General features: G+C 37.1%; 1 protein-coding gene across 1 annotated transcript in view; it reads left to right on the top strand.

The window, feature by feature from the left end:
• Positions 1-14,224, top strand: part of LOC150089017 (uncharacterized) — a 153,371-nt gene that overhangs the window by 100,351 nt on the left and 38,796 nt on the right. Inside the window, exon 3 of the mRNA XM_090371005.1 lies at positions 1,186-1,257. Within this exon, the coding sequence (XP_090227131.1) occupies positions 1,186-1,257 (72 nt within the window). The remainder of the gene's footprint in view (positions 1-1,185; positions 1,258-14,224) is intronic.

Below are 14,224 nucleotides of genomic sequence, written 5' to 3' on the forward strand. Positions count from 1 at the left end.
ATTCATGAAAAACATTTTGTTCTGTTAATTTTGTTGAGCAGTGTAGTTCACCACCACATAGTTGAGGAAGGGATACTGAAACAATCTAAGAAAGTCATAAACACAAGCAAGGTTATGGTAAACAAGCCTAAGGAATCAATAAAAAAAACATTGTTTTACAGAATTTATAATCCAATGCATACTTTTTCCAAGTAGGCTCAAATGTGACCCCAGTCATGTTCTAATTTTATAGCCAAGAAACAATCTGTAGTTAAAAAAAAAAAAAAAAAAGAGAAAGAAAGTATATCTGACAATAAAGCTAATCTGCTAAATGTTGAAAATTTTGTAAAAAAAAAAAAAAAAAAAAAAATACTGAACTACAAGTAAAAATAGTTGATTGGAACCTATTTTGTCACTACTTGGATGCAGAAGGTTAATATAAAGAGAAAAGGTGTTCACCGTTAAGGTAAGTCATTATAGTAATAATTTGCCAAATTAAAACTGCCTGAATTTTATATTATCTCTGCTCATGTCTGTCTGCTGAAACAACAAAATTTTAAAAATTAGATCACTTTTTTTTTTTCACTTCATTCTTAAACAACTTCAGTTTAGTTCTCAGTTGTTTCATTGATGTGCATAACTTTGTTAATGACACCAGTTACATTTTTTGAGTGAGAATGTTATATTTTAAAATGTTTTAATTGGAAATTTTAAGAAGGCCTTATAAGTCTCTCTTACTTTGGTTCTCTTGGGCTGCAAATATTTTTTTTTATCGCAGTTTTTATGTGACTAATATTATCATATAAAGAATATTATTTATTACTTTTTTTGTAATTGTTCTCTTATAGTGTCAATTACCTCACATTGAGTTCATGTATGATGTGTAAAAATGGGTTCAGAATTGAGGTCAGAATTAGTATATGTAAATGTGTATGATGAAATAAATTCTTAATGCAGCTCTTAGTTGTTTCTTTGCTATTTTCTGTCTTTTATATATTTTTACTGTGTTACTACTTCATATAATTATAAATCCTGTTATATTTTGTAGTATTGCTTACCATGATTAAGTTCTTGTTTTAATTTGATTATTCCATGATAAAAATTTATCATTTCTGTAATAGCATTTGAAAAACAATAGCAATAGGACTGTTTTAGTTTGCTGATTAGTATTGAAAATTTTCTTTTCTTTTCTCATTGTTTTTCTAGAACTTCAGTTTCAGCTTGTAACTGGATTTCTACCTCATCCAGAACAAAATACTGAATCAAAGAATGAGAAAGGTATGGAAGTAAGGATTTTTGTTTTGTTTTTTTTCATTTAAGGCTTAAATTGTATAATCAAAACCAATAATTATTAAAACTTGTTAATCAAACCTCATATGAAAGCTGTATTTAATCTCCAGGCATTACCCATGTCAAAGATTTCAGTGATATTATATATAAAAATTCTCAGTATTACAATATAACCCCAAAATAATGTGTTGTAATCAGGTTTCTGATGTACTGCAGGTTGGACCGAGCTTCCCAAAAGAATGAGAGATACTGGTCAATAGCTGAATATAAACAAGGTTTTGTTCCAATGAATCTCATTAAAAATATATAAGGGGATATCAAAAAGTTCATACCCTTACCTAGATATAATAGCCCTAGAAAGGTGAACTTCACAAGAACTTTAATCCTTTTCTATGTACTCTCCCATCTATGGATCAGTTGTTTAATCCCTTGATCATGGAAGTCTGCACTTTTTTCCTGAAACCACAATTCCATTCCATTGATGACTTACTGAGTCTCCGGATCATACTGGTACGGCACCTCCGTTGCCAGGTGGGCAGGAGCAGCAGTGCATAGCACACACTTCTTGATTAGACTGGGGTTCGAGCCTGTGACCACCAAATACAGAGGATGCGGAAAGGTCAGGGAATGACCACCGCATATCCCCGAGCAATATGGCCTTAGTTGCTAATGCTCCTAAAAATCAAATAACAACAACAACATACTGGTACACCCAGCATTCGTCATTTGTCACCAACCGATCAGAAAAGTTCTCAACATCCACAATACACAAATCAACAGTTGGCGAGAACGTCACATTTGACATTGCTTCTGCAATCTTGGAACCCATCATGCGAAGACCTTAGACATGTGAAGATGGTCATGTAAAATGCTGTGGGCAGAACCATAACTAATTCCCACTGCATTTGCGATGAAATGAATTGTCACACATCTGTCACTCGGCACCTGCCGTTGAACCTTTGTAACTGTCTCACAATCTGTGTATGTTCGTGGCCTTCCTTCTCTTCATTCTTCAAATACACTTATACGACTGCACTGGAACTCCCATTTCCAGTTTTTTACAGTCTCCTAGGATGGGCAATTATGCTCATACATAGCTTTCATTTCTTTGTCAATTTCCTGAGTTTTCTTGCCCTGCAAATTCAGGAACGGTCACTGCTCGATACTCCACTTTGAAGAAGGACACTATGGTTGACAGATTCTGGGCTCCGACTGTGGTGTACGATCGCTTATGGGAATGAAATATTCACACATTAGTTATTGAATATGTAGACAACTTATATTAAAAACGGCATCCTCTTGCGGATGTCTTATCTAGGTCAGGGTACGAACTTTTTGATATCTCCTCATATATATTATTTTCCCCCTTAGTTACAACATATGCTCAAGTTTAAAGCAGCAGGTTGCTCCACAAACTTTCTAGCCCAAGTTACTATGGATTGGTTAGAACCAGTGCTTTTTTTTGTTAAAAAATAGGTGCCGGTACTCATTCTTTGCTATCAGGAAAAATTGAAAATTAAAAGGATATGAAAAGTACTCTAAAAATTTTTTTTTTTTTCCTGATATTGTTACTTTCGTAGTAATGTTTTTGGAATAAGAACAACAAATTATAGTATATTAACCCAGTTTATTTATATACTAAATGGCCTGCCCGTTTTTCTATATATACTTGAATAAATTAATTATTCAAGTATATATAGAAAAATAAGTAAATAAATCGGTCAACTACTGAGTGCCGGGCACTCAGGATGACACGAATGGTCGTTAGTGTAGTATCTCAAATAGAGAGCTTTATGGTAACTGAAGCTGACCGGGCTAGCCGGGTGGGTAAAGTACCTGCCTGGCAACCCAAAGGTCGCGGGTTCGATTCCCGCCTCGGGCTTGGATCAAAGTACTGGCAAAACCTCAGGAGGTGCATTATGGCCACAGAAGCCTATGTGCCAACAACTACCAAAAAAAAAAAAAGGTAACTGAAAAAAGTTTCTAGTACCCCGGCTTTGCCTAAAACTTAGGGAATAACGTAAACATTGCCTATTTGAGTCTTTCCAGTTGTTGTGAATGCTAAGGGTGGGAGAAGCGACTCCAACTTCTCCCTGAAGAAGTGATTTAAAGTCTCGGGGGAGAAGCGACTGGCAGGTGAGGGCCGTGCAAGACTGCACAGGCGCCTCTCCACCACCAACACCTCAACACTGGCTCTCTGAGTATCTCCTTGCCGGGACAACTCCAGCTTTGAAAATTGTTAAAAATACTTTTGGTCGCAAAATTTATAAATGACCTTTATAGAATTATTAACTAACTATTTAGCAACCTTTTTGTTACCAAAAGGAGAGTTACTTAGTACAAAGAAGCGTGTTATTGAAGTGCAATAAAAAATTGGTTTTTTAATTTTAACACATTTATAATTTATCATTTAATTATAAAGCGACGGATGGGGGACACGAAAATTACTCACATTTTCCTGTCTGGCGCCGCCATTTTTAATTTTAAAATTATATTTTAAACGGAGTTGTTGAGCTCTTTCCAACGGTGTAGCTATAGGTTGTCGACAACATTGTTACCCCCCTCTATTTCTCAGACATATTTTTATCAACAAGGATCAATATGGCGTTATGTTGGCCCACTTGATGTACAAACCCATGCAAAATTTTCAGTCGATAGTTTGAGTGGTTCCAGAGATACAATGCTGTGACAGACAGGCAGACAACCGAGTGAAATTTTAAGCGTCCTTCGTTAGACTATATGGCCCCTAAAAATAATAAGTAAAAATAAATAACATAAGTAAAAATAATTTTATAATAAAGTTTTGTTAGAATATTCCAAATTTTTATTAAGTTCTCATCTGACACCCTGTGCTGACTTCTTTTCTTCCTCTTTGTGTGTCGGTTGCTGAATGAAGTTTCCAAGGCAGCCACAAATTGACATATTTTCCTCATTGACAACAATTTACCTTTGAAAGCACTGCTGATTCTTGACAATGATAGTGCCCACACCCAAGACTTGGCAAACATTCTTGAAATTGACTTTGATTTCATCAAAGTCCAGTTTTTGCCTCCAAACACCATATCACTGATCCAACCCATGGATCAAGAAGTAATTGCCTGTTTTAAAAAACTTTACACCAAGGCTTTGTTTTCACAGCTTTTTGACATGACTCATTCTTCTGATAAGACACTGAAGGAGTTCTGGAAGACTGAGTTCAATATTCTTCACGCCATTTCCTTTATTAAAATTGCCTGGGAGGGAGTGACACAGAGGACACTTCGTGCATCATGGAAGAAACTCGTTCCTTCCTTTTTTTGGGATGACAACAATGCAGTCCAAGCTGCTGAAGAATCAGAAGCAACTGCGGCCATGCGAGAAATCATTTCGACGGCGGAGAACCTCGACACAGGAGAAGTTGATGAGGCTGATGTAGAAGAGCTTGTGGAGGATCACAATGACAAACCAACCGTGGAAGAACTCAAAACACCCAGCGAAAAGGAAGCAAAAGAGAGAGAAAAGGAAATTTCACTTGAAGAAGAAGAAGACAGGGGAAAAGGGCCGATTGCAACAGCTGCCATTAAAGAAATTTTATTCCATTGGGAGAAGGTGCAGTCTGCTTGTTTAAACTAGAATGACAGACTTGTTTAACAACACTACTATGCATCACTTCAAGGCTATCTTGAAAAAGAGGGAGAGACAGCCCACCCTTGATCAATTCCTCATCCCCCATTCAAGCCAAGAGGAGAAGAGAAAGGGTAGAACAAGATAAATAAAACATCCTTCCAACATCTAAGGCTCAATAAAATGTATGTACTCATTATGTATTTTGTAATTTCGTTTGTTATATGGTAGAATATAGTAAAGTCAATAATACTGTGTATTTCTCTCTGACAACGAATTAATCAATTTTTCATAAACTTATATGGAAAATATTGACCCGCAATTCAACAAATTCGCAATTCAACTCTAATTCGGCGACGGATTATAGTCGAATTGCGAGGCACCACTGTATAGTATGCTTGGAGGCACCAGCACCTTTTTTGTGGAGGTCACTTGTGTTATGCAGAGCAAATCATAAAAAAATTTCAAAAGTTAAGTGTTACTGTTGCACAACGGTTGAGAGGTAGTGCTCTGAAACTTGGTATACTTAGTTAACTTTTGGTGTCCAGGCTCAAAAACCTTCAAATTTTTTACAATGCGATCTAAAACTGGCACCAAAACTTTGTTGCAACAAATTTAAGCAAGTCATAACTTTGAAATAAAAACCTTTGGTATCTTCTTCTTCTTTGGGCATTCCATTTAACATCTGCATGAATTCAGCCTAACTAAATATGAGCTCTTATACCTGTTTTCCGGCTGAGATATTTTCCTTCAAAGATAGACTCAAAATTTGGAAGTCAAAATTTGACCTATCTTTAGGGGCAAATGTCTTAATGTGGGACACCTTCAATTCTCTCGTTTTTTCCACCATTGGAAAGAGCAGTTTTAAGTAACAAGAATCATGGTTTTTCAGTTTTGTGTCTTGCTACTTAACACCTAAAAAATGGCCTTAAATATTTTATATTTTCCACTTAATATTTGCATCTTATTTGATGGTGAAGTTTCACATCTCAATAAGGAAAGAACTACTGCAATTACTCTGCCCTTTGGTTTATGGAGGAAGGATATATTGCCAGTGCACAAAAAGATCTGTATTTTTTACAGTGGGGGTGCAAATGCGAGGAAAAGAAATTGCATGGGTTTCTTTAGTTCAAGTTCCCAAGCCTGAAAAGTGGTCTTTATTCAAGATTCCAAGAATAAAGATGATGTTCTATTGGTTTCTAAGCTTGATGTTCTATTGGTTTCTAAGTTTGTTGTTCTATTGGTTTCTAAGCTTGAAAGAAGTTATAACTGCAACAAAATTTATTTAAAACACAATACAATTTGAAATAAGCAGTGTGTGAAGATATTGAATCACTGCTTCGTAATGGACTGGAATTTTTCATTGATGGTTGATATGACTACTTCAGGCAAGCTATATTGTCGTACCATTGTTGTTGTTTTTGGGGCTGGAAGATTGGCAATAATTTGTTGTTCAGGAATCCAGCAGACATCTTGTCTAGCAGGCCAGTGAAATGATCGAGCTGCTCCATGAGGATGCATGAAATTTACCAATACATCATGTTCTTCAAATGAAATTTCACAAATATTTCCAATCCACCAATTATTGTCATAAATACAGGCAATGTATTGGCCAGGTTGTAAATTAACAATTGGCACTTATTGAATATTGGTTTCACTAGTCTGATCTACATGAGCTACAAATGATGATGGTGTGTCATTTGATACTCTGCAAACACGAATCTGTCTTGCATCAATAGGGATGAAGTGATGATTTTCTCTTGTTCCAGCAATAGTATGACTGTCTATAAATCTTTTCTCTTGAAATGGCTTTACTTGCTCAATTTCCTCTTTAGAAACAAAACAGAATTTTATTCCAGTCACATGCTTGTCACAAACTTCAAATGTGTTTCTTGATGTCAGAATTTGGTTTTCAGTTGGGCGTTCGAGACTTGCACATACTGCCAATCATTTCATTGTTCCACCAATTCTATCACATGGTGACTTGCCATGGCTAGTGCCAAAGAAATTCCATTCAGCACTGATATCAAAATCCTTCTGATGATGACACAAGTTAATAAAATTCTTGTATTGAGCTGCAGAACCATCACTGCAGTAGCAAATGTGTGTGATTTCTGTCATGAAACTTTCCAAATATTCAGTTAAGTTGGTTAGAAAAAATGCACTGCAGTTGTCATGTTGAAGGCAGTCACTGATTATACAGAAACTTTTATATTCTGAAGGTCAACGTCCTTGTGACAAATGAATGCAATTAGCCTGGCTATTCTCCTGGTGGAACCCTTGAACAATGTCTTGCACAACAAATGAATAATTTTCTGCAAAATTCATCAAGATGACCAATTCTCCTGTCATTAGGCTTTCCTTTGTTGACTTCAAATGGCTTTGATGTTTAGCAATGTAGCGACAGGAAAGGGTAAATATCTTTGTACTCAACTCTTCAATAAAATCTTCTCTTGTTAATTGTTTTGTGTACAGTGTATCTCTCAGTATCCATTGCTTGAATTCAATAATATCTTCTAGTTTATTGTTTTCAAAAATATTCTGTATAAATTTTTTTAATTCATCTATTCCTGGACATTTTTCACACCGATGACACAATATTTTGACTCCAAATCACAGACTATTTTACCAATGAGAACCTTGTAATCAAATTCAACTGGACTTGCTGCTAACATTAACTTGACATTTTGATGGATTTATGCATACATACAGAATGTGTTCCTGGTGCACCAACTGTGATACACAACTTGGGTCGAAGTTCACAAAATTTAGAGAATCCAATGTCAGATCCATTTTAATCTTGATAAGTTATAAACATTTGCTTCAAGTTGCTGAGTAGTAGTTGCATTTGCATTTTTATTCCATCTGCATTTCTAATGGAAATTTAATCTTTCTTTCCAGGGCATATCCGACTAAATTCATCATCTTCAAAAAATTCCATCACATTTTGCTTTACTTGCTCAGAAAGCTTTTTTCCAGGTATGGCCATGATTCCTTCTTCTGCTTTAAGTTTTTTAGCTTTATTGACCATTCTTTCTGAGACACTAAACTTCCATTGTTTTCTTTATGGACCAACTAACTGGAGCTAGTGTTAATATTTGAAGTATTTCTGAATGACTTGATACCATCAACTTTTCTTTCAATTCTTTCAGCAGCTCATTGTAATCTAAGCATTTTTCACACTGATGACTTGCACTTGGCTCCATGATGTCATTTGGGTCCAAGTCACCAATAGATGCAATTTTACTGGCAATTACATCTTGTACTTGACTTGTCTTCCTTTTGGCATAGCCTTGTGAGTCTCTCTTAGCCATTTTCTGAAATTTCAGAGAAGAAATACCAATAGCCATCAAATTTGTATTCAAGCTTTCAGTCACATGCATTTTGTCATCATGGTCTGATCCAGATGAAGTTGATGTTCCTGTTGCTCCTTTTTGGCATGATGGGCACAGCTTCTGGCCTGGTTTTGTCTACCTTTGTTAGGTCTTTCAGGTAGTCTGCCATTGACAAATCAATTGTAAACTTTTTTTTCACCATAATTTTTCTTCTGGAAAGGATTGCAATATGAATGCTGCAAAAATTCAAATTTTGTCAAAAGCAAAGCGTCATGATGTAGACAAATTGTGTCTTCTTCACCCAGTTTTAATCCACAGTATTGACCTATCGGCTGTTGTTCTTCAAATTCAAATTCTTTAATTAATTTTAACCCAGTTTTGCGTGTATAGGATAGCACATGACATTTAGAAGTATCCATATGACTGATGGTGCATGAGTCCAGCTTATCTCCAGCAAAATCTTCTGATTCCATGGCTTTCATTCTGACTAATAAGTGGACGTTCTGCAAGCAATGAAAACTTAATTTTATTACAGTCAAACAATAAAAAATAGAGGAACAAAATAAAACTGTTCATCATGAAGATAAAACACATTAATAACAACATGGTTCAAATATCAGTTATTTATACTTTTTTTTTTTGTATGAATCTAGAATGTTCCAGAGTTCTAGAATGTTCATCAGTTTATTTGTAATTCAAGAATATTCTGAAATTAGCATTAGTATAGGCATACGATGCAAGAATGCAAGCTTATGCAGCATCAACCAGAAAAAAAAAAAAAAAAAAAAAAACCTCCCATTTCACCCCTCCATTCGTTCCAAATGCCTGTCCAGCTCAGCCTTAAATTTATTTAGGCTATCAACTTCCACAACAAAAGATGGAACTCTCTTCCACCAACCAGCTACCCACTGGCTAAAGGAAATTTCCACACATCTATTCTACAACTGTCTTTCCTCAATTTGAATCTGAGCAAGAGGAAGAATCCCATCAACATTCAGCTTGCTCAACCTATTCAAGGTTTTATACACCTCAATCAGATCACCTCGCGGGTGACTACTCTCCAGGCACTGCAGTTTGCAGAACTTAAGCGTTTCTTGGTAAGAACACCCCTTTGTTTCCCTCACCAATCTTGTTGCCCTTCTTTCTACTCGTTCTAGCAACTCTATATCCTTCCTAAAATGAGGCCTCCAGACCTGTATGCAGTACTCTAGGTGTGGCCTGACCATTGCCTTATATAATGGGATAATCACCTCCCTGTTCCTGTTAGCAAAATTCCTATATATCATTGACAAGACTTTGTGACCTACCTTGGCAGCCCCTCTGCACTGCTCAGAGAACTTCATATTTGGTGGGCGCCTCCGTAGCCAGGTGGGAAGGAGCAGCAGTGCGTAGCACACGCTTCTTGGTTAGACCGGGGTTCGAGCCCGTCGCCACCAAATACGGAGGATGCGGAAAGGTCAAGGGAATGACCCCCGCATATCACGGAGCAATATGACCTTAGTTGCTAATGCTCCTGAAAACCAAATACAAACAACAAACAATCATATTTGGCTGCACAATTACTCTCAGGTCTTTTTCACTTTCTACTTCCCTGAGTGTAGTACCACATATTTGATATACGTTTCTCTTGGGTTACTGCTACCCATATTCAGTACTTTGCATTTGTCAATGTTAAACTTCAGTTGCCACTTTTCAGCCCATTTGCCCAACTTATCTAGATCCAGTTGGAGTGGCATACTGTCGTTAACAACCCTGCCAACCTTTATATTATCTGCAAACTTGGACAATAAACCTGATATATACTTTCATCAATATCATTGATAAATATACAAAAGAACAATGGGTCCAACACAATGTTATTAGTGGAGTTCCACAGGGTGAACCCTGTGGAACTCCACTAATAACATTTGTCCACAAAGAGCAGTGGCCATTGATTACCACTCTCTGTCTTCTCTCACTCAACCATCCCTTTATCCATTGTAGCAACTTACCCTTAATGCCATACCTCTCTAATTTGTACAGCAGTCTTTCATGTGCAACAGTATCAAAAGCTTTCCTGAAATCCAAGTATATGATATCAAAATTATTTTTGGCATTCATTTCATTTGTGACCACACCATAGTATCCAATCAAATTGGTCAGACAAGACCTTCCTTTAACAAACCCATGCTGTGTCTTAACTGTTACTGCAGACTTGTCTAGATGATCCTGCAATGCTTCTTTAACCAGTGATTCCATTATTTTCCTCGGAACACAAGTTAAACTAGCAGTTCTATAGTTATCTGTGTCACCTTTTGAACCCCCTTTGTGAATTGGTGATACATTTGCACACCTCTAGTCCATGGGGACCTCCCCTGAGTCCAAGGAAGCTCTCGTAATTATGGCTAAGGGTTTGCTTACTTCCTTTGCTGCCTCCTTTAATATAACTGGATAGATTCCATCCACTTTTTTAAGTTTAACTTCAACAATTTCTCCTCCACTTTGCTCTCAGTTATTACAAAATCACTTAGCTCCCTATTAGTAGTAGTAGTAGTAGTAGTAGTAGTGGCACATGATGCAAGAAAGCAAGTGTAGGAGCTTATGCAGCATCAGCCAAAAAAAAAAAAAAAAAAATCACACCATTCCCTCCAAATGCCTGTCCAGTTCCTCCTTAAATTTATTTAACCTATCAACTTCCACAACGACAGATGGAAGTTTGTTCCGGCAATTAACCACCCGCTGGCTAAAGGCAAATTTCCGCACATCTATTCTACATCTGTCCTTTCTTAATTTGAACTTATGTCCCCGTAGGTTGGTAATCTGAACAAGTGGAACGATCCCATCAGAATTCAGCGTGCTCAACCCATTCAAGGCCTTATAGACTTCAATCAGATCACCGCGCAGGTGCCTAGTCTCCAGCCACTGCAATTTGCAGAACTTAAGCCTCTCTTGGTAAGAGAATCCCTTCATTCCCCTCACCAATCTTGTTGCCCTTCTCTGTACATGCTCAAGCAAATCTACATCCTTCCTAAAATGAGGCCTCCAGACCCGTACGCAGTACTCAAGGCGTGGCCTGACCATTGCCTTATACAGAGGGACAATTAGAGTTTGATAAACTTCTGGCTCCTTATTGAATACCTGCTCATGTGTGAATGTTGATGCAAAATACTCATTGTTTATCAGCTACCTGAGCATGATCATCAGTAGTCAACTCATCTATGTTAAGTGGTCCAATCTGATTCAACCCTTTTCTTCTAGAGTTTACATAAGTAAAGTTGGACTTATGTGTTTGTCTCTCACAATGTGCACTTTCTCCAGTGGGGGGAAAAGTATTATACCACCCTGCAATATCAGACAGTTACACTCAGTTCATGGTACTATGAAAAATCATGCTTATAAAATTTATACAGATGGTTCCAAAACAGATGAAATGGTACGTTCTGCTGCAGTTTTTCCTTCATGTACGATTTCAGCCACACTACTGCTAGCTTGCAGCAGCTTCGCAGCTGAATTATATGCCATTAAGTTAGCACTTAGTAAGATTATTGAGCTTTCCATCTCACCTGCCATAATTTACAAAGACTCCTTCAGTGCAGTCTCTGCCATAAAGAAGTTCTCACATTCTTGTCCTATCTTGAAGCAGATTCATTCCCAGCTATTCTGCTGCATTGTTTCCAATCAGTTGATCAGTTTCTGCTCGATCCCTGGCCATTCTGGCATTCCTGAAAATGAAAGTGCTAACTTTGCCACTAAACATCCTCAAAGCACTCTCTCACAATATCCTCAGGTTCCTTACACTGTCTATAAGTCTATCATTTGTAAAGTGTGGTTACAGATAATTGGTTACAGATCTGGAAAGGTAACATCAACAATAAACCTTACCAGATAAAAGAAGGTCCAAAACTGTGGCTCTCTAGCTTCCGATGAAACAGACGAGAAGTGGTATTGGCAAGGCTCAGAATTGGACGCACTCACCATAACCATCTCTTCCTGCTACTGGGAGAAAACCCACCTCAGTGCTCATCCTGTCAGATGCAACTTACGGTTCGTCATTTTCTGGCTGAGTGTCCCTTATATTCAACCATTTGATCAAACACTTTCCGGTCACTATTAACGTGAACATCTCATCGAATTTATCTCATATATTAGGAAATGAAGCTGATATACAACAACTTTTCATGTATATAAAACATATTGCCCTGTACAGGAGCATATAATTTAACATCTCTAACGATATGTTGCCTGTAAATAAACCGTGAACAGACACAGTTTGGCCTCATTAGCCCTTGTGTCGTTAATCCCAATAACAACAACGTGAGTAAAGAATTGCTGTTTTTCTTTGCATCCTTTGCCAAGGATATCTCATAATCTACCTTCGCCTGCCTAACCTCCTTTGTGACTTGATTACAGACTAGTTTATATCTGCCATAGGCTTCTGTGTCACCTGATACTTTATATGCATCCCATTCATTCTTCTTCTTCTCTGCCATGAGCCTCAATAGTTCATCTGACATCCATTTAGGCCTAAACCTTGAACAGTATTTCTTAGTTGGAACGAAAAGCCTAGTAGCCTCCAAAATTAAGTCCCTGAAGGCTTCCCATTTAGAATTCAACATTGGTAGCATCATCAGTTGATCCCACTGTACTGAATTTAAAAACTGTCTGAGACCCTGCAGTCACCTTTTCTTTTAGCCTTGATGGTAGTTACATCTTTAAGTAATTCCCACATCAGTACATTGTGATCACTGAATTTGCAGATAAAGGAACTCAGTGGTTCCTTTATCTGCAAATTCTTAATGCATAAATAATCACTGCTGATAATCAGATCAAGAGTATTACTCCCTCTGGTTGCCTCTCGAACATGTTGCTGTAGAAAACAGTCATCCAATAAATCCACAAAAGTCTTGCTAGTGTGCGAGTGACCAATCCACAAGTTCCAGTCAATATCTGGAAAGTTAAAATCTCCCATTATAAGACATTATGATTTACTGGCCCACTCTATTTTTCTGCACAATTGCTCATACTCATCAGATTCATTAGACCTATAACACACACCTACTCTCATTTTTCCTTTCCCAGTGCTTATGTCACACCAAACAGACTGAACATTGCATTGTCCACCAACATCAATTGGGTGTACTTCCTTAGATTTTGGGTTTCTTAACTAACAGCATAGCCCTCCTCCCTTCCTGTCTTGTCTGTTCTTTCTGTACACATTGTACTCCCCAAATTCCAATTCTGCACTGCTTATGTCTGTTGACACCATGTCTCGGATATCCCAACAATTCTGCCTTTGATGTCTTAACTAGTACTTCAAGCTCAACAAAATTATTACCTATACTCCTAGCATTGCTGTACATGCAAGTATACATGTACCTGTTATTCTATAATTCTTGAATTTTCTATAATTCTTGACAATTCTTGTAGAATATTCCAGAATTCTAGAATTTACTCTATTTCTAGATTATTCTAAACATTAGGCAGGATTAAGGAAGTGTTCTGCAACAAAAAAAAGATCTCGCAAAATAACAATACAGCACATAAAACTACTTGATGTTTAGGCTTAATTTTAAGGCCTTAAGTACAAAACAGATAAACCATGATCCTTGTAGCTGAAACTCTGCTCTTTCCAGTGGTGGCAAAAACGAGAGAATTGAAGGTGTCCCACATTAAGATATTTGGCCCTTAACATAGGTCAAATTTGGCTTAAATTTTGAGTCAATCTTTGAAGGAAAATATCTCACCCAGAAAACAAGTATAAGAGCTGATATTTAGTTAGGCTGAATTCATGCAGTTTTTAAGCAGTATGTCCCAAAATGGTACCAAAGGTTTTTATTTCAAAGTTATGACTTTCAAAAGTCTTGCTTAAATTTTTCATGACAAATTTTTGGTGACAGTTTTAGACCGCATTATAAAAAATGTGAAGGTTTTTGAGCCTGGATACCAAAAGTTTTGCATTCTCTGCCAAAAGTTAACTACGTATATCAAGTTTCAGAGCACTACCTCTCACCATTGTGCAAATGGTCATTGAGGTTGTC

This window comes from Mastigoproctus giganteus, chromosome 3, assembly GCF_048544385.1.
Source record: "Mastigoproctus giganteus isolate SK-2022 chromosome 3, ASM4854438v1, whole genome shotgun sequence".
NCBI lineage: Eukaryota > Metazoa > Arthropoda > Arachnida > Uropygi > Thelyphonidae > Mastigoproctus > Mastigoproctus giganteus.